Raw genomic sequence first — 20,326 nt, 5'->3', positions numbered from 1 at the left:
ATTTGGCCATATGTTGATTTTAATCTTTGGTTTTGATTTTGTAGAATAATTTGTTTGGACGATGGCTGAAATAAGCCTATTACTCTGATACTAAAAATTTGTTAGGGTGCATGACAAATTTTGAGCTAAGAGAATGAAATCATTAAAGTGCACCAGAAGCGTTTTGCCAACCTATTCATCATTTGCCAAAATACATAAATCACCTATTTATAGTCTTTCTAAATCGACATTGTAAGTTGTAATGATTGCCCAACTAATATTTTTGCTAGATACATTTAAAAGTACAAAATCAATGAATTCTAACTCTGTTTTCTTAACTATTAAGTAAACCAACACATTAAGCACGCTTCTATTGCTTTGTTCCCCTGTTTTTGCTAGATTCCGACACCAACTTCTAATTTCTATGAATTAAAAATTACTTCTTAATACTAATCCCTAATCAAAGATTTTTTTTTATATTTGAGATGACAATTTTTTTAATTGATATTTGAGATGACATTAAAATAATCGTATATTTATTAGTTAGTTAACTCATTAATTTCATTATTATTCGAAGGGTTTAAATATAATTAGAGATAAGGTGTAAAAAAATTTTGAACTATTCCAAAAAATTTAAATAAATTCTTATCGTTTATTACATTCAATTGAGTTCATATATTTTTATTTTCGGTTAAATATAACCTTATGACTAACAGTTAATTAATTATCTTTAATCAAAATATTACTTGTTATTTTATAACTATGTTACTGACGTAATTAAAGTAAAAGAATGAAAATATCACATGAACATATCATTATACCTCATCAGCATATCATGTTATGGAGAAATCTGGAAATTAACCGACTCCAGTCCATCGATCCTTGTCCAGAAATGTCTACTCGTTCCGTTAAATTGTCAACCGCCAGAGTCCTCTTCCCATCATCATCCATTGCGGTTCTCATCTTTCTATTTGATAATAACACTAACAATCAAAGCTCCAATTTCTCTTTTCTTCCTCCAACCGCGCAAAGCAAGAACAGGTTAAACAAACAACCCCAAGAAAAATGTCTCAAGCTCTTTTAAATCTGACCATCTCTCTCCCTTTATATTCCTCCAATAAAAGCAGCGATTTTTGTCACCTTCCCTTTTTAAAACTCCCTCGGAACAGATGCATCAAGGCCATGGTAGGGGAGAGTAGAGACAACCTTGACTACTTGCAAAGAGCTAGCAAACACCACCAGTCCCAACCCAACAAGAAAAGGGTTGGCCCTGTTGCATCAATAGGTATATTATATAGTATGATCAAAGTTTTTATTTTTCCTAGCTAATTTCTTCTCTCTCTTTTTTTTCTTATTAAATTTCTGATGCTGATTGAATCTTGAACTTGTTATATAAGCAGGGTTGTGGGACAGATTCCCAACAGCAAGAACGGTGCATCAGATGATGGAAACAATGGAGACGACGATGGAAGACCCATTTGCATACTCAGGCACGTGGCCATGTCCATTACCAAGTGAGAACGGTGGTTACAGTAGAGGACGGACGCCATGGGAGATTAAGGAAGGAGAGGGGGAGTATAAGATGAGGTTTGATATGCCTGGCATGAACAAAGATGATGTGAAGGTGTGGGTTGAAGAGAAGATGTTGGTTGTCAAGGCTGAGAAGGTGCCTACAAGGAAGATTAATGGTCAAGAGAAAGGAGAAGAGGAAGGAGAATGGTCTGCTAAGAGCTAAGGGAGGTACAATAGCGGAATTGCATTGCCTGAGAATGTTGTGTTTGAGAAGATTAAAGCTGAGGTGAAAGATGGGGTTTTGTACATTACTATCCCCAAGGCCAGCAGTAATGGTAGAATTTTGGACATCGATGTCCAATGATTATTTTTGTGCATTGCTTCTTTTCCTTTTCTTGCAAAATACTAGGTTCCCTTTTTTTTTTTTTTTTGTGTTTCAACTCACAAGATCATAGGCAATGATCAAGCGCTGATAACAAAGGGATTTTATGTTTGAGAAATTCATGCTTTGAAGTTGCTATATTAGCTAACCCAAGGTGTTTGTAACTGTTTTATTTTGCTGATTATTCCTTTGTTTTTCTGACAAATTATTTCTCTGTTTTAAGCTCCATTGAATGTTAAATAAGAATTAGAAACTAGTTAAAGCTCATGAATAAGTTTGGCGGGAGAGCCTGATGAGTTCTTCCAACTGAACTGATCAACCTTCGTTACTTAAAAGTAAATGAATAATCTATGGCCTATATTTAAAGGCTAGGCCATAAATGATCAAGAGTTCAGAATTTAGCACTCAGCAGCCGCTGCTCTGTCTTACATTAATTGTTGAAGGTTTTTGGCAATAAGTTCAGTCCATGGTCCAAAGCATAACCAAAGCAAGCTTGGAGCTATACTTCCAAGATTGTGGAAAACCCTGTTATGTCCAATCACAGTGCCTGGATTAATAATTCCTGAACTTGCAGCAACCTCAGAGAGCATAGATGCTCTATTTTTAATGTGGTCTTGTAAAACATATTATGTTGAATGCAATGGCAAAATTATCAAATGACATTTTGACTTGAAGAATCTTTCAGCAACTCTTTGAGGCTCTCTCTACTGCTTTGATTGATCTTACCAGTCCCATGCTATTGTTTTAGCCAGAATTATAAATGGAGATGCTGATAATTCAAGTGTGATTTTGTTTATGATTTGGATTACCTTTTTTATTCAAGCAATGGTACAAAGGAATCAGTTCCATGAATCACTCCAATTTTTTACCTCTATCATTGATTCTTCTAATAAGATTTTTTACACCTATAAATGGCTAAACATGTACTCAAATTTCCCTACTAAATTTGGCATTCATATTTCCAGTCCCTCCAACCAAATCCTTTCTTTCCCAGCAGAAGAAAAAAAAAAGAGGGGTAAATTTCTCTTATGATCCCTAATATTTTTATTTTAAGTTTCATTTTAGTTTCCCTAAACTTATAGAATGATTTTTTTTTCTTCAAATTACTTCGTTAAAAATAACAATAATGTTCACATTAAACTACATAACACGTCACATAAACATTCTTTTGACGATGTTTTTATTTCATTGTTAATAATAGAACTACTTTACAAGGTTAAGGATAAAAAAAAAATAATATATACAGAGATTAAAGTGGAATCACATTAACTGTTATGGATGGAAGTTAGGATTGAAACTTTGCCATTGACAATTTTGTGTAGTAGGATAACATTGTTGTATCAACTATGGCTTGCATTCAAATAAATAAATATTGACTTGCACTTGGATGAACAGAGAACAAATAATTTCCCTAAAAGAATGCTGCCTCTAGCATTAGCCTTTTTCCTTTTCTTAGTTGCTTTTTTCCTGACCAATCAAAAACAATTTTCCTTTCTTGAAAGTGTTCGAATAACACTTGTAGCAATGATACTTAAAAGCCATAAAGATGGTTGTAACATCCTCCATCAAAGTCAAACCCAAGCTTTACTTCAAACATAATTGCAGACAAAAGCCGTTTAGAAGCCTATTTTCTTAAGACTGGATTTGTCGGCCTCTATGGCTCCACTGCCAATTCTTTCTTCCCCTTTATTTTTTTTTTCATGGCTTCCAAATTCAAATTAGTGGCCAAATTAAACTAATGCAATAAGCTTTGGAGATTCTTTAAAGCCAGAGTGCCCACATTCTTTTTTACTTCTTGTCTGTCTTGCAACAATCATCCATCAAAGAAAAGAAGAAGAAAAGGAGGAACTAGACGTTGGGAAGCTTTCAAATTTCAACTTATGGGACCCAATTCACTGATCATATCGGACCCAGATCAGATCCATCTTGCTGAAAAGGAAAATGATCAGATCCTTTACAAACATAGATTCATAGGAAAAACATAGAAAAGAAGATTGTCATAAAGTGACGTTAAAGAAAAAGAAAAAAAAAAAACAAGCTTTAAAAGCAACCAAGAAAACGCCCCACACTAGAGGAGCTTCGTTTTGTTGCACATCTCAGTTACACCCATTGTTTATGATGGACATTGAAATGGACCCATGACCATGAGCCTAGTTAGAGAGAGAGCCTTTGTTTCAAATAACGGTTAGAAGGAGGAGCCTGCCTTGGTGGGTTTCTTTTTTCACTTGCAGAGTGAGAGAAAGCTGAAGGTGTGAAGCACAAGAGTGAACTAGAAGAGCAAGAGAAGAGAGCAAGAAACTAAAAACACAAAAACAAACTTTAGGGTTGTTGTGGGAAATGGGTGAATCCGCTTGTCTTGTAAGACCGTTTTCTAATCCTGCAGATATTTCTCTTGAAGCTAAAGAGGTCAGTTTTGTGAACTAAGACTGAAACTTCACTGACACAAGTTTTCCCATTTACTGTGTTTACTTAATTGGTTCTCTTGATTCAGTTGATTTGTTTTACCGACAATTGTTTGGTTGCTGGGAAATTATTGGAAAAACTCATAAGAGATCTAAACGACACGTTGGGGCTGTTAATGACCGTTCCCCTTCAGTCGCAGTGACCAAACAGAGAATATTATGATAGCTTGAAGTTCCAATGCTTTCCCTAACAAAAAAATTTTGATTATGCTGTTTTTCTTTTTCATCACGCATTGTATTAATGAATGGAGATGTCAATAAAGGACGGAGCTTTTTAACAAGCTTTTAGTTTTATTCTTTCATAGCTTTGAAGCATTTAGTCAGTAAACTGATGATCGATCTTGAAACACAGGGTGATCCGATTCTTGCTCTGACAGAATCAGTATCTTTCGGTAGATTTATGTCAGAATCGCTGGCGTGGGAGAAATGGTCAACCTTCTCTCACAATCGTTACTTGGAAGAAGTCGAAAAGTTTTCAAAGCCAGGTTCTGTTGCTCAGAAGAAAGCTTTTTTTGAAGCTCATTACAAGAGAAGAGCTGCAATGAGAGCAGCGGCCCTGCTGGAGCAAGCAAATACTGTTTCCAATGATGTCTCTCAAACGGGAACTATCAATGCAGCTTCGATGGACTCTTCCTTAAATACAGATTCAGCTAATGCAAATGCCTCTGTGGCTATGGATGAACAACAGGAGAAAGATGTTTCTGATGCTGAGGTAGCTCACACTACTGATGTAGATGCAGACAATCTTAATGTGGGAAGAGAAAATATGGATGTTGCTAACTGGGAAAGAGGTCAAGCAGTAATGGACCAAGATGTGAATATGGAGAACAACACCCATGTTGGAAATTCAAATGCTCTTGAAAATGTTGACAATACCCATGTTGACCATGGCATGATTTTGTCAACCCCAGACAAGAAGATGCCCCTTAAGGTAATATTAATTTAAACAATGTTTTCTCTTTTGTTCTTCGTTGTCAAGTCTTTATGGTTGTCCTCATTCTGCAATACTGCAGGAATGTACTGATCAGGAGAACTCAACTTCATCAAGCAAGAAATGGCGAACAAATTCTTTGTCGAAGTCATCAACTCCCTGCAGAGCCTCCAAACTTCCGTTACATCCTTCCAAACGAGTGGCTTTTGTTGATAAATCCACCGGAAACTCCATTGACAAGAAGAAAACAATTCCAAACTCACTCCACATATCAATCAATTTTGCTTCTGGGGCCAGTAAAACTAGTAAAACATCACTCAGAATGCCAAAAGATAGTTCAACTCCTTTACAAACCCCAACCAGGGCATTGAGGAAAGCTGCTGATCAAGAGAATCTAGCTCCATCAAGTGAAAAATCAAATTTCGCATCAAAGTTATCCAATCATGGTGGAGTATCCAAACAAGCAACTTCAAGAATTGGGTATAACCATGGTCTTATTAGTAGGAAGTCTGCGGTAGACTCAGATGAGCAAAAGAGAATAGTTCAAAAATCCCTTCGCATGTCAATGAATTTCACTCCTCATGCTAGTGGAACCAATAAAACATCACTCAAGATATCAAGGGACAATTCGACTCCACTACAAACTCCAACCAGGGTACTTCTTCTGTGTCACCTTTTTTATTTGCTGTTCTCCTTATCAGCTCATTAAGATACAATTGCATGCACTGAAACAGTATTGGATTTTCAATAATGAATGACAAAATAACAATATTTATGATGTTTCAAAAGGTGAAAAAATCACAGTATTGTTGTCACAGTATTGTTGCCTATACATTTTTATTTGCAAATTTTTTTAGAGGGTAATGCAGGAGACACCAACTGGTTTTGATTTGTTAAATGACCTAGAGGAGTTTCATTTACAAACTGTAGGCATCTGTTAATGGGTGTTCAAGGAATCCTTCAAAAGATCTTCAGTTACAAGATAAAAGGTAGTCTTCCCTCACAAAATGTCTTTGCTGACACTTTGCCTTAAAGGTCTTTTCCCTTCCGCTGACATGGTTATATCTATTTCTACAGGACTAGAGCAGTACTCAATAAGTCAGTTTCAGGAGGGGTAACAGGAGATGGGAGATGGCCCTCCCTCTCCAAGTAAGAGCTTTTGCTATTTAACCTTTTACATGTTTTTGCATACTGGGGGTGCACTAAAAACTAATCAAGCTATTGGTATACTCTCTCTTTATTTGGAAGCTACCAATGTTGCATTATGCTGTACAGTGTACACAGTACATTCTGTATTTTTGGGCTGTGCATCCACATTTTAATTTCAAAGTACTAAAATTAAATTTATGATTCCATGATGTTGTATGCTCCAGTCAGTAGCTTCTCTAGGCTCCCTTTTCCTGATTATACTTTTCATATCGGGTCTCAGATACTATTGACCTGATTACTGAAGCCTCTTTCTTATATGAACCTCATAACTGTTCTCTATTGAATGTGTGGCAGCTGCTCCAAATCTTCAAGTGCAAGTGGAACTAGTACGCGATCAACTATCACTTCCTCTCCATTTACTTTCAGAAGTGAAGAAAGGGCAGCAAAACGGAAAGAGGTAAGTCTTATTGTTATTTCATCTCATGCTTTAATTATCACGATCTTAAATTGCACCAAGAATTTAATAGTGTTTCCTTGCTCACCCCATGCCAGTTCTTTAAGAAGCTAGAAGATAAAATGAATTCAAAGGAGGCAGAAAAATCACAAATGCAAACACGATCAAAGGTACAAGTCAGACAACCCTATTAGGATGTTGGTATATGGATTATGGAGTTAGCAGTAGCGTAATTGATGAAACTCTGCAGTTGCTGAGGCCAAGCTCCTAAATTGCAGAAATGTGAACTAATTCAAGAATCAATTTAGATGAGTTGCCCGATTTTATCTAGATTATTATGTTATGCTTTATGAATACTCTATCTGCGTGTGTGATACATGCACATTATGTATACTCTGTGTGTGCATGTCTAGATTATGTAATCGTGCATGAATATAGTATATAACTCATATGCTTCTTTTGAGTACAATAATAAACTTAGTCACAAATAAAGGCAATTTCATTATTCTCTTTGCATGTTGAATCAATAAAAGTAAAACATTCGTCATGATATGCAGGACAAAGCAAAGAATGACCTTAATAAACTCAGGCAGAGCACTGATGTTAAAGCCAGACTAAATGAAGATTTATACCATGGATCACAGTCTTCATGCAATCACGTTAAGAAGGTTTTCATGTCTATCTTAACCAGCTTTTTTTATAATGCTGACTATACTATAATGGAATTTTGACCATGTATCAAAGTATGCTGCTTGCCTTCAGCAGTATCTTGAACAGCTTAGCCGTGAGTTTAAATTTTTGGTGCTCTACGCCATGAAATAGAATTAAAGTTTTTTGTAAGTTTATTTTGTTAGTTCAATTCATTTTCTCTTGATGGTCAGTAGGTGCCCAGGCAGACTTAGCTCTGTCCCAATCTTCCCCGAGTGTCAAATTTCTTTCTCCTTTTGATGGGTGTAATTGAGAAAGGATGGTGTTCTATGCTTTTTTAGATGCTCACAGCTTTTGTGTTGTAGATCTCACAGTAAATTTTGCCTCACAGATTGTTTCGACTTGGTCTCAATCACCAAAATTTGGAAGGAAGCCATATCCCAGTACAGCGCAGGATACAAACTCCAGTACAGCGCAGGATACAAACTCCAGACCTCCAAGGAGGCCTTCCATCAATACTGAAAGCTCCAAGCGATTATTAATGAAAAATAACAGGATAGCTTGTTCCGTGACCGCATTGCCAAAGAACAGGCATGAAAATGCTTCCCCAAATATCCAGCATTCAGTCGGCAAAGAGAGTATTTCATACAGGCATGATCGTGGAGGATCTATTGCTGGTGGATGCAGCCACTGACCTTTTCTTAATTGATTTAGTAATGACATTATAGAAATTGAAAAATACTGTTATAATGGAAGATAGTACTAAGTGCCAAGCACTACCAATCCTAGAAACAATTTTGTAAGGAACCTTTGCTGCCTGTCTGTGTACTTGTTTTGTGGCTTTGGATGTATCTGGGTATATGTTAGTTCTCTGTGCCAAATTTGTATGAAATGAAACGAATGATCATGATGAACCTTGTGAATTGTTATCAGTTATGAGTCTTGGAGGCTCAAGACCATGCAGTACAAAATCAACTCAATGATGAGCGGCCCCTCCCCCAACTTTTTCCAAAAACAAAAAAAAGGAAAGGATTCAAAGACGAAAATAAGAGAGAGAGAGAGAGAGAGGAGATTAGATCCATTCTTGCACTCAAGTTCACATGTGCCTTGTATACATGCATATTTATACAGCACTAAAAGATGCATGTCCCAGGTTAGAAAACTTATAGCAGCAAAATTATTATGCTCAACGTTTTATCACCACCCATATTATACATGTTTCAACATCCAAGTCCAAACTGACTGGGAAAATGACATCCCTATCCATATAAATGAAGTACTCCACTTATAGATATTACCTAATATACCAAAAGATCCTTTCTTCACCAAGGATGCATTGCGAGAACAACTTCATGCTAAGCAAACAACCCTTGATCTATTGCAGCATATTCAGTAGGGTCAAACAGATGCTCGTGGTCAAACCTTGGTGCATCATACAAGAGGAATGGAATTTCAGCAATGGGTGCTGGATCGTTATACTCAATACACTCAAAATCCTGGAGACCAATATTCATAGCATAACACTCACCTTGAAGCCAACAGAACTGTAAGTCCTCACTTAAAGATGCAATAGGTACTCCTACTCCCCCATTCAGGTTTCTCTGTGCAAATTCCAAGTCATTCAGACTTATGCCCTGATTTTTCATGCTTGATGTAGTAGCAGAAATGGGGTTGAAAACTTGATTATTTAGCGTTTGGTTTCTGCTTGGAACAGGAAACAAGTCAACTGCTTCTGTTGGACTTAAATGTTTGACATGATTGCTTCTATACTCATCATACAAAGGCCTGCTACTAACCTCTTTTTCAGTTATGGAAGGTCCAGAGCTAATGGATACAGCAGGTTGTAAATATTCGGTCTGGACTTGATGCTGTGAACCAGGCAGTGGTAGTTGGCTGAAGCCATTCTCTAATTGCAATGGTTCACACTCTTGTTTGAACTGAATTTCAGGAATTTCACTCCAGGAGTACCGTGTCTGGTTGGTAGAATTGAATAATGCAAACTTAAGACCTGAATCAACTGATCCAAGGGAATGATCAAAGCTTATCTGTGAACTCTGGGCTTTATGGGGATCAGGAATATCTATAGACAAAGCTCCTTTGGGCTCTGCCACAGGCGCTGAAGTAATTCCTTTTTTGTCACCTTCATGATTGAGATCCACATTCTGAACAAGTGAGTTATTAACAGAAAAATTATAGGTGCCATTTGAAACATCATCTTGTATCACGCTCATTGAGCTATGGATACCAAAACAGTCAGTAGAATCTTTAGAAGGTGGATCTGAATGCTTCATTCCAACAAATGAATTTTTGACATCACTGTCTTTCTGCAACCGACTCAAATAGAGGCGGTACTTCTGCAGAAGAGAATTTTTCTCAATGAGAATCTAAACAATTTCTTAGGTTATTGACAATTAACATCACTTTCTTTAACCTGTTTTAAACAATTTTCGAATACATATCCGCAAGTTATGAAAAATTCTTAGATTAATGATCACATAATTCCAAAAGCTTGAGAACATAGAAAATTGATGGTATCAATCTCTAGCAAATGCAGCCACAGCTCAAATAACCTTATTAACTCAAAGGGAACAGGATGGCAGTAAGCCTTGCTAACTTTCTCTTAGAAAAAAAAGGTAAAAAATAAAGCATATTAATGAGATCTAAAATAGATCTCCCCAAATTCTTACTAACTTTTCATTTTTATTTTAAAAAAACATATTAGTGTAATTGCCTTCATCCATTTCTCAAACAATCCTAACAAGTAAAATAGATCACACATGTTTTTCCTCAAAAAGCTCTATTATCTAGCAAAATATGTAGTAAAATTGTTAATTAACAGTTATTTGGTTGTCCTTTTCAGTTAACTTGGCACTATTAAGAGCAAAGAGTGGGAGGTATTTACCTGCAAGTGGCTGGCAACATTTTCTCTTGTCAACCATGGTACATTCATCAAGTCAAGTATCTTTTTAGGACCAACTTCTGTCAAACAGACATTACAACATAATGAGTTGTTACAAGCAAAATTAAGAATTATAGCCATAACACTAACAGATATATAAATGACAGAAAAACCTTTGGACTATTGCTCCAATTACATAAATGGCTACTTCATGATGATGATCAAGAGATTAAAATCTAAAAGCAAAAGCTTGAATTATACTTACTATCAAATCCAATCTGATTTACGGCTTTGACAAATTTTTGGTGAAGGTCTACAGTCCAAACAACTCTAGCTTTCTTTGTAGAAGAAGGATCACTGAGGTCTCTATCATCATGCTTGTTTTCAGCATCTTTTCTTTTTCTAGCAGAGTTCATATCTTCTCCACTAAGCAAGTGCCCATCATCAACCAGATCTGAGCCACTTCTTGTCATCTGAAGACCTTCATTGCCTTCCAGACTTTCAATGTCTCTCACTTCATGTATCTTTTTTCTGAACACATGCTGCCATATATTGCGAAGCTCTTTCATTCTTATAGGCTTTAGAAGGTAATCACAAGCGCCATGTTGGACGCCTTTCATGACTCGGCTTGTTTCCCCATCAACGGACATCACTGTGATATTACATAAATGGAACTTGTCAGAAGCTGGTTCTATTGAATTTGAAATGAAAAGTGGAGCAAGTATTGACATTGAAAAGAAAGATTCATATGAAACAGTATAGAACTGACTGATGACAGGTAAGTCCATTTCCAGTCCAACATGTTCTAGAAGTTTAAACCCATCCATGTCAGGCATGTTAACATCACTGATTACAATGTCATAGCCATCCTTCCTTTCACGAAGCAAGTTCAGAGCATCTCGTGCAAGACCACACGTAGTTACTGAAACATGTGGAAGCACCAAAAAAGAATGTCAGGATGGTATAAAGATATGCTTGAATGCTTAATTTATTGTCACAACAACAAAAAAAAAAAGATAAGAAGCTGAAGAATCATCTCATGAAAGCATGGAAAAAGAATACACCTATCTTAGATCAGATGTCAATTTTCATTTATAGAACCCACCCTAAAGAAAAAAAAAATCAGGTTTTCTATTCTTTGGGACTACCATCTCCAGTTGAAAAGCATCTCTAGTCCAACTTCAAGAATTTTTGTGGAAACCAATATCTGACTGAAGTGGCAGAGATCAAAATGAAATTGTACCTCTGAAGCATCTGAACCTAGAGAAAAAGCATAAGCAATAAACAAATAGGAACACCCTCAACAAGTTAGGCAAACTCAACATTTGGCCTATTAGACCCTGGATACATCTACCTCAATCAAGCTTCAGCCAAGGTTCCTTTTTAATTTCCTCTTCAATTTAAAAGTAGATTTTAGTAGATTTGGCCAAAGTCAAGCTCATTAATACATCCATCTGATCTTGTTCAAATTCTGCCACCAGCAAAGCCAATAATATCAAAGACAAACCCAGCTTTCACTAGAAGTCATGATCATAAGTCATAAATTACAGAGCAAAAGGTGACAGGAGTTGCTTGAACTTCAAGATTGATCAACCTAGCCATAATCTCTGTCATTAATGTATGTTCCTAGTTTATATGCATCAATGAACGAAGATTAAATTAAGTATATATTGAATTTGTGAGAAAGGAACCAAAGGGTTGGGAGAGGGACTTAACACTAGGTTACACCTTGCCCAATTGACTGGCAAAGGTGCTTGAATGAGACACTTACAGAGCAAAGCCCCAGTTCAGCAGGCGTCAGGTCTATTAATTACTTTAGCAACCTAGCCAAAGTAAAAGTTCATGAGATTTTCTTAAGAAGTAATATATATACGTGACAGAATTTCATCTCTCAAATGTATTAAGCTTTGTTGAGAAGGAAAACATATACTTAATAAAATCACAATTTCCATTATTATCTTCAAACTCATAATAGATACTTTCACGTCCATTGATTGATCTTTGCAAAATAAATTTTGGACTTGTTTAGGTACAAAATCTATGCATCAACCAACACAGCCAATACTATCTCACTAACATTATAAACCTTTTAAAACAAAGGTTTTAAACATATTTGTTTTTTGTGCATCCAATGTCCAAAGAATTAGAAAGATATTTCGAAAATGATGCCAGAACCAACATTTTACACCCATAACTAGCCTTCAGACAAGAAACATCCTTTTCATCCCCAATGCCAATACAATTTTCTCCAATAAATCTGGTCATACATGCCCATCAGTATCCTCCATGTGGACAAGATGATTAAACCAAAGAACACTAACAGAGCCGAAAAAGTATAATTGCAATAGAAGTGGTAAAAGGCATACTTTTCAATCGAGTCCGTTCAATTTCATGATCCAATATCACAAAATGAACCCAAAATTCATATCTTTTCCACAGTTGTATGACATTTACATTAGTCAGGACCCAAAAGTGACGATCAACCTCACTCACTCAACCTTTGCAGCTAAAAAAAAGCTTTTATTTTATAAAATATCCATAGTCCTAATCTCTCAAATAAAGCATGGATTATGAACATGCACTCGGATTTGGTAATTGTGCATAAGCTTTGTCCAAATACCCCATATAACCAAAAAAACCACCATAAACAGAAAATGAAACATGCCTACATGCTATCCAACTAAACTCGAAAAATGAGCAGTTTACAGCAAAAGAAAGCAAGACCCAACGAACAGTGCATTAAAACAAACAAAAAGAAGCCACTGGTGTGTTGTAAGGAAGAAACAGTAACAAAGTAAAGTTGGTACAAAGTTTTGAATAATAACCTTCATAGGAACACTTTTTGAGCATCTTTTCAAGAATCTTCAACCATGTAGGATCGTCATCGACGACGAGAACACGGAGGCCGGCAGGAAAAGCGTCGTGTCGAGGAGAAGAGAAGCCACTTTCGACCATGCTTTTGTTTTTGAAAAGGATCCAACGGTTAAAAGGAGTAGAAGAGGTGAGAGTGAAGAGTGAGAGAAAACAGAGAGGAAGGAAGAAGAGTGGGGTTGGGTTTTAAAAGGAAGAAAGGAGAATAGGGTGGGTTTTTAAGGAAGAAACCGATGGAAACCATGGAATATTTGGCGCCGGCTACTTAACGGTCCCTGTGCCGCACGTTTGCCTTTCTTTGCTGCCTTTCGGTTAGCTGTTTTCATTTTGATGGGAAACCATAGAGTTATTGTGTCGATAAAAAAGAAATGATTAAAGGGGTAGGAAAATAGGAAAGCAAAGTGAAGAGAGGGAAATGGGGAATTAGAGTGGTGAAAGAATGTTCTTTTCAATAAGCAAGGCATCTTCTAAATGCTGATATGCCTAATTAGCTTCGCCAAGCAATCTCCATTTTTGACATCTCAGATAACCATGCCTAACTCTCTCTCTCTCTCTCTCACACACAATCAATATATCTTCCATGGGAATATGTATAACAATATAATAATGTCAAGTGAATTTCTACTTTTTGAAATTTACATTTATTATAATTCGATTTTGATTCCGTATAATTTTTTACATTAAAACTTGACTTCACACAAAAATCTTAATATAAATAATGTTAAATATATGCTTTATCATTTTATTATATAACTATGGTATCTAAAACAATCTACCCTCTACATTATATTTCTGCGGCAATACTTGGACTAATATGATTGAAATATTACTTTTTGTGCTCAACTAATATATCTATTAGATTTGTTTAAAAAACATAAACAATGACTCGTGTGTGTATGTTTTTTTTATTATTATTTCTATAACTATATTGTTTTTTTCCTATCAAAATTTTTAAATAAAAAAGAATTAAGGGGGACAATAAAAGGGTTAAGGCCTAAGGGATTCTACTTTTTTTTTTTGCAAAAAAATTAATTACATTTTAAACATGATTCTATCTTTATATATATTACAATGGTACCTGTAACTACATTACGGAAAAAATTACAAAAAATATAGATTATGTTAGAGTGAACTTCAATTCGATATATTCAAAAAAGTTTGTAGGAAAAACTGTGTTGTATTACTGAATTACATAAATGTATGGTTCTTACTGGTTTACCAGAAACCTGCACCTACATATATAGTTGTAAAATAATACTTATTCAAAGAAAACAATAATCCTATTAAAGATTGTTAGATATATAATAAAACATTAAGAAATAATAAAGTATATAACCTATACTATTGACAGATTAAGATAAATAGCTGTGGAATATAGGGCAATAATATAATGTAAAAATCTTATCAATATAAAATAGTTACTAATTTCTAATAGTATATGCCTTTAACATATAAATGAATAGATAAAAATTATCAAATTCAATTGATTTGTTTATTCAATGATGACTGTGTGCTATGCTTATTGAGAACTGAATAGATTTTCTTGACTTTTTTTATTTTGTTTCATGAATTAGATGGATATTTACTCGAATTTAAACATTCATGTATAAAAGAGATGTCCAAATACTATGAATTCAAGTTCATATAAAATAAGATAATATAGATAAAAAATAATATTAAATTATAATTGATAAATATTAAATGAATCTATCTTCTAAGCATTAATAGTTATAAATTATTGTTTTCAAGTTTTTTTTACTGAAATAAATAAAAGTAAAAAACCTTTTCTAATGTCAAAAATTACGTAATTTTGACATAAAATGTACAAAAAAAATTAATTTAATTGAGAATGACATGTGTTAATTAATTGCCCCAATCAGTTATCCTACATTTATATATATTATAGATATTTGGGAGTGTTCAGGTTTAATCTTCATTCTTAATATATATATATATATATAATCATTCACAATATTTTACATATTGAAATTTAATTTAATTTAATTTTTGTTTCTATTAATCGTATTATTGTTGAATGTTGATATAACCAATTAAACGTGTTAAGAAGTCATTTTGTATATAATCAATAGAATGGAAGGTAAAATAAAACATGAAATTGACATTTAAACATTTTATTTGATGATAAGTATATGTATTCCCTATCAAAGGTAGGTTTCAAATCTCCATCCTCAAAAATTATATTTAATAAAAAAATAAAATTAAGTTATTTTTATACATTATATTCCTTTTCATAAGATACATATATTATGTATAACAATAGTAAACATTTTAAATGAATTACTTAGTTTTTTATTTAACCAACTATATTATTTTTATGTTACACATTTTTCAATTTCATTTCTTTCTTCTCAAAATTATAGTTAGAAAGTCTAAGGAAAATACTTTACTAACAAAAAACGTAAACATATTACATTAACCATATAAATAGACACATAAGCATATTAGATTTACCAAATAAAAATAAAATAATTAATTTTCTTTAAAAAATAAAAAAAATCAATTTTAACATTTACATTATAATTAATTAACATGAATTATATATTTTTGTTTATTATCATAAAATTAATAGTTGATTGGTACGTCTTTATTTTAAAATCCATATATGATATTGCCATTTATAAAATAATTTAATAAATGAAAAATGATAAAATAAAATGAAAATGAAAAAAAGATCATTTTTTCTTTCTTTTTCTTTCCTTTTATTCACCATTTCTAATAAAAGAAAAAAACAAAAAAAAAAAAGTTCGAGTCGTAATTGCGTGACAATTGTCAAGCCATTACATTCCCCCATGGAACCCAACTTTAACCGTAAAGAATAGATTATATTTAAATAAACATTAAAAAAAGCAGATTCCGTTTACCGTACAAATAAAACATGCAAAGATATTACATCACCATATAAAAAATAAAATAATTAATTTTCTTTAGATAAAAATAAAAAAGTCACTATCAATTTTAACATTTACATTATAATCAATGAACATTAATTACATATTTGGATTTACTATCTTCATGAACTTAAGACTTAATCAATACAATTTTTTTATTAAAAATTTTACATGTGATTTAATCAATCATACAATAATAAAATATTGTAAACATATCATTTAATCATGAAAGAGCGAAGGAAATGAAAGGCGAAATAGGTTTGCTGATAGGTTTGATGGGTTTGCAAAAACGGAAAAGGATAATATGGAATTGGTGGTATGTTGGAAAGGCACGTGGAATGCAATTGAGAGAATGAAGAGAGAGTTTAGATTAAAAGAAAGAAACCTGGAAGAACAGATTGGCACCCAAACCCAAAAATCAAAAAAGTTTTTCGAGTGCCCCTTTCCATGTCTTTTGACCTTTTATTAATTCCAGCCAATGCAATGTATGACATATGTTCGGCTTCTTTGGAAATTAGACAACCATCCGTGGCTTTTGAATTGCCCATAAACATATAACCTTAAATAAATACCAACACTGTGAGCAATGGAAGAATAGAAAAATAAAATCCTTTGCATTCTCAATAATTCCTCTAATTTAGAGCATCTCTCTGTACTTTAAGAGTTGAGGGAGAGAGAGAGAGAGAGGGGTTTTTGCTCAATATTTTAGTGCAAATGGTACAGAAAGAGAGTACGTACGAGAGACCCCAAAGTCCAGGCCCTAGAAAGTCTAGAGCCTCCACGTACAACATATAGATTTTCGAACAAAGAGTTTGGATTAGAATTCGGACACGGAGATAAAAATATTGAAGCTCCCAATCACGAGAGACAGAACATCCTTGTCAAGTCCAATTGGGAACCTACGCACGTGACTGTCCCCATGCCATTGGAGCGTGTTTCCCACGCATTTCATATTGTCTTTTCTTTTAATACTACTCCGAGACTTTTAAAGGTGGAGAACCAAAAAAATATAGTAGTAATACTACCAGGTAGGGATACAGCCTCAAAGCTTAATAGGCAGATTCCAAATTGATTTTAATATTTTTAATTCAATTCTCCCCTCGCAACGTAGCTTTCCTTCTTCTCGGCAATGATCAGGATCATTAATTACAGCTTAAGCACTAATCATGGAGGAACATTTAACTTTTTAATGAAGGTTCTAATAGATTAAGTAGTCTCCACTAAGTATAAACAAAACAAAAGCATTTTAATCACTGTGTCTGACGCTGGGGCATGAAAAAGATGACATGCACACAGAAATGACATAAGAATCCATGCGTGAAAAATGAGTCGTTAAGATAACCTGAGAAAAGAAGATTGAACATTCTGTTGTACTATTATTGGAGGAAATGGGGAAATGAGAACATAATCTTGAGATAATCAATCTGAGTCGTGGATAGAGGCCACGATAACCCTCTCCTCTCCTCTACCAAATCCAAAAGGGAGAGGCCACGACAGCGCCATCTTTCTCCATTTCGGGTGCTGTTAATTAAGTTGGCATCTATCTTCATGAACTTTCTTTAGAGCTTTAAAAATAATAATGAATTAATGGGAGCACCAATGAGAGCCATCATCACTCTAGTTTTTCTTTGGTGGCCAACCAGAGCAAGTTCCCTCCCTAGTAATGGAACATCACAAAGCCATTTGATGAAGACTAAAGGCTATCTTGAACCTCATTAGTGGACTTAATCCATTTTCCTTTAAGGATTAGATTAATGTTGGGTTTAATTTGCTAACTAGAAGGAGTCGTATATTTAAATATTATTGTAACTTTTTGGGGTTTGGTATTTGCTTTTGGGGGCGCTTTCTCTCCTTTCAACTTTGAACAATAAGGGGTTTAATGGCATACTTTTAGGGAGTGGGGTAGGGAAAGGACATTCAAAGAAAAACCAAATGGCTCTAAAAGGAAATGCCCATTGTCCACTAAGAAAGTACTTTTATCTCCAAGAGAATTGTTTACTTAAAGAGAGGGTGGGAATGATTGGTGATTAACAAATTGGGAGGATGAACTCCATGCAACTTCACTTGAGTGGGATGTTGCTTTTTATTATTTTAATTAAAAGTTAGAATATAGCTCTACCCTAATGCCCCTCCTATGATGCTTCAGGTGTTTGTTCTGACCTGTTTATTCTTTTTAACCCTTTTTTTTTATGCATTTTCTTTGGTTTTTCCCACTCTTAGCTTTCTGCCTAGCTTCAAGATGCTGAATTATGAAATGGGGCCATTTGTTCTTAGGAATATGCCAAAGCCTAAATTTTTGGACCAGTTAAAAGGAGGGGGCCGGGGAGGGGAGGTGTCCTGTCTAGGATGAATTTTAGTATGATAAATTCATCCTTGATAATCCGAGTCCAAACATCATTAATCTGATAATCTTTTTACATAATTTTTAAAAACTTAAAGTTAAAGTGCTAATAATAATTGATTTGAATTTTTATATAAATTCGAATAATCACAATCACATCATGTATGAGATGAAGTTAGCAATATCGTTAACTCAAATTCTTAATATTCTTATGAAGGCAAATATCATATATAGTCACAACCAAGATCCATTTCACGAGACCAAAATCTCACCAATATAATATGAAACCTCAAACCAATTTAGCACATATAAAATATGATATTATTAATTGTAATGGTCTGAATCCAAATATCATTATTAAACAACTTGTTTAAATTTAAGTTATTAGTGATGATTGACATAAACCCTTACATAGATCTTAATAATCAAACTAATATCAAGCTCACATCTCTGACGTGGATGGGCATCACAATTTCTTCATTCCATTAATTTGCCTTTCTTGATTTTTTTAGTTAGGCAATTATGCAAAACTACAATCTACAAAGTTGTTGTGGAAAATATCCAAGAAATAACAAAGATAATACCCAAAGAAAAGCAAATAGAAAAGACAAGAATTTTCGTGGTTCGACCTATTACCTACGTCCACAAAGTGAAAATCGTTCTTCTACTATTGAGAAATTAAAGTATAATAAATTGACCTTTATAGTTTCTCAAACCAACCCAAGATTCCTAGCACACGCTTTCTTAATAACCTCCCAAGAACACTTATCCAAACCACTCTAGCTCCATTTAGAGCAAAGGACAGAATTACAAGAAATTCCCTCTTTAGGGCTCTCAAAGCACTACTCACTCTTTTAAAACTTAGAGATCCATTTTTATAATATAAAAGTTCAAAGTAGAATGTGATTAGGACTTGATGTGGAATAAGAAGTTTAAAATCATACAACTATTCAATGATGTACACAAACAAAAATCTTAGTCAAACAAGAATTAGAATTCAAGTCAACCTAAAACTCAATAAATCTCCACTTTTGACTTGGATTCAATCTCCTTAAACTTTTTCCACCAGTCGCACCCAATTGCAACTTTCTAACTCCACATACTTTCCAACACCTTGAACTACTTTCCAAGCACAAGACTTTCCAAACCATTAGCCTTCAAAATTATTACCTTGACTACACATAACCGAACCAAGCATGGTCCAACACTGGATTCCACAAACAGCCAATGCAAATGTGTAATCATCAAGTCAGTGGCACTAATTGACTTCTGAAAATGACCTCGACGACTCTTCCAATTCAACGTTGGCAAGATTTTTCGTCCTTTCACTATCCTTTTCACCATGGGAACCTTTTATCACCTCATTAGCAAATGAAATCTCATTTTGGTAGTTACCATCTACTATGCACTGTTCCCATCCTTTCAAGGCCTCAACTTCTAGAGGATACAAACCATTATGTAAATTCCCCATCATTAACACCATGTCACCTTCTATGACTTTTACCACTCCATCATTAGTAGAATATCCATACCCTTTGGAGTCTAACAAGCTCAATGATATTAAATTCTTATCTTTGAGACATAGGTCACACCATCTAAAGAACGCATAACCTTATCAAACATTTTGATTTTCACTACTCCAAGACCATGACCTTCACTATTAACTTATCACCCAAAGTCAAATTTCTGGCTACCTTTTTAATCTTCAAAAAAAAAAAAAAAGATTCTGGCTACCTCTTCTTAAAGTAAATCAAAATAATCCTTATGATAGCATACGTGAGTGACACAA

The 20,326-nt window shown here is 34.2% G+C and overlaps 2 protein-coding genes and 1 pseudogene across 5 annotated transcripts; 2 read left to right on the top strand and 1 right to left on the bottom strand.

The window, feature by feature from the left end:
- Positions 1 to 853: 853 nt before the first annotated feature.
- LOC18609660 (small heat shock protein, chloroplastic-like) lies at positions 854 to 2,021 on the top strand (annotated as a pseudogene). The gene is made up of 2 exons (XR_016024690.1): positions 854 to 1,264; positions 1,380 to 2,021. The product of XR_016024690.1 is annotated as a small heat shock protein, chloroplastic-like (transcript).
- Positions 2,022 to 3,840: 1,819 nt separating this feature from the next.
- On the top strand, positions 3,841 to 8,449 carry LOC18609659 (TPX2 (targeting protein for Xklp2) protein family). 2 transcript variants are annotated; one of them, XM_007044891.3, is made up of 9 exons: positions 3,841 to 4,279; positions 4,688 to 5,266; positions 5,349 to 5,921; positions 6,197 to 6,255; positions 6,344 to 6,415; positions 6,770 to 6,872; positions 6,968 to 7,039; positions 7,427 to 7,537; positions 7,909 to 8,449. In XM_007044891.3, exons 1-9 carry the CDS (start codon positions 4,211 to 4,213, stop codon positions 8,209 to 8,211), a joined length of 1,941 nt encoding a protein of 646 aa, XP_007044953.2. In that variant the 5' UTR covers positions 3,841 to 4,210; the 3' UTR covers positions 8,212 to 8,449. The 2 variants fall into 2 exon arrangements, with proteins under 2 accessions (XP_007044953.2, XP_007044952.2); XM_007044890.3 differs by lacking the exon at positions 7,427 to 7,537.
- Positions 8,450 to 8,598: 149 nt separating this feature from the next.
- On the bottom strand, positions 8,599 to 13,845 carry ARR11 (response regulator 11). 2 transcript variants are annotated; one of them, XM_007044887.3, is made up of 5 exons: positions 13,242 to 13,845; positions 11,186 to 11,338; positions 10,682 to 11,068; positions 10,420 to 10,496; positions 8,599 to 9,871 (listed from the first exon to the last, which is right to left on the bottom strand). In XM_007044887.3, the coding sequence occupies exons 1-5, from the start codon at positions 13,369 to 13,371 to the stop codon at positions 8,873 to 8,875; spliced, it is 1,746 nt and encodes a 581-aa protein (XP_007044949.2). In that variant the 5' UTR covers positions 13,372 to 13,845; the 3' UTR covers positions 8,599 to 8,872. The 2 variants fall into 2 exon arrangements, with proteins under 2 accessions (XP_007044949.2, XP_007044951.2); XM_007044889.3 differs by having other exon boundaries at positions 8,599 to 9,679.
- Between the last annotated feature and the right edge of the window lie 6,481 nt (positions 13,846 to 20,326).

Source organism: Theobroma cacao, chromosome 2 (assembly GCF_053813885.1).
Source record: "Theobroma cacao isolate CCN51 chromosome 2, ASM5381388v1, whole genome shotgun sequence".
Lineage (NCBI taxonomy): Eukaryota > Viridiplantae > Streptophyta > Magnoliopsida > Malvales > Malvaceae > Theobroma > Theobroma cacao.
This window is presented reverse-complemented; position numbering and strand designations above follow the sequence as displayed.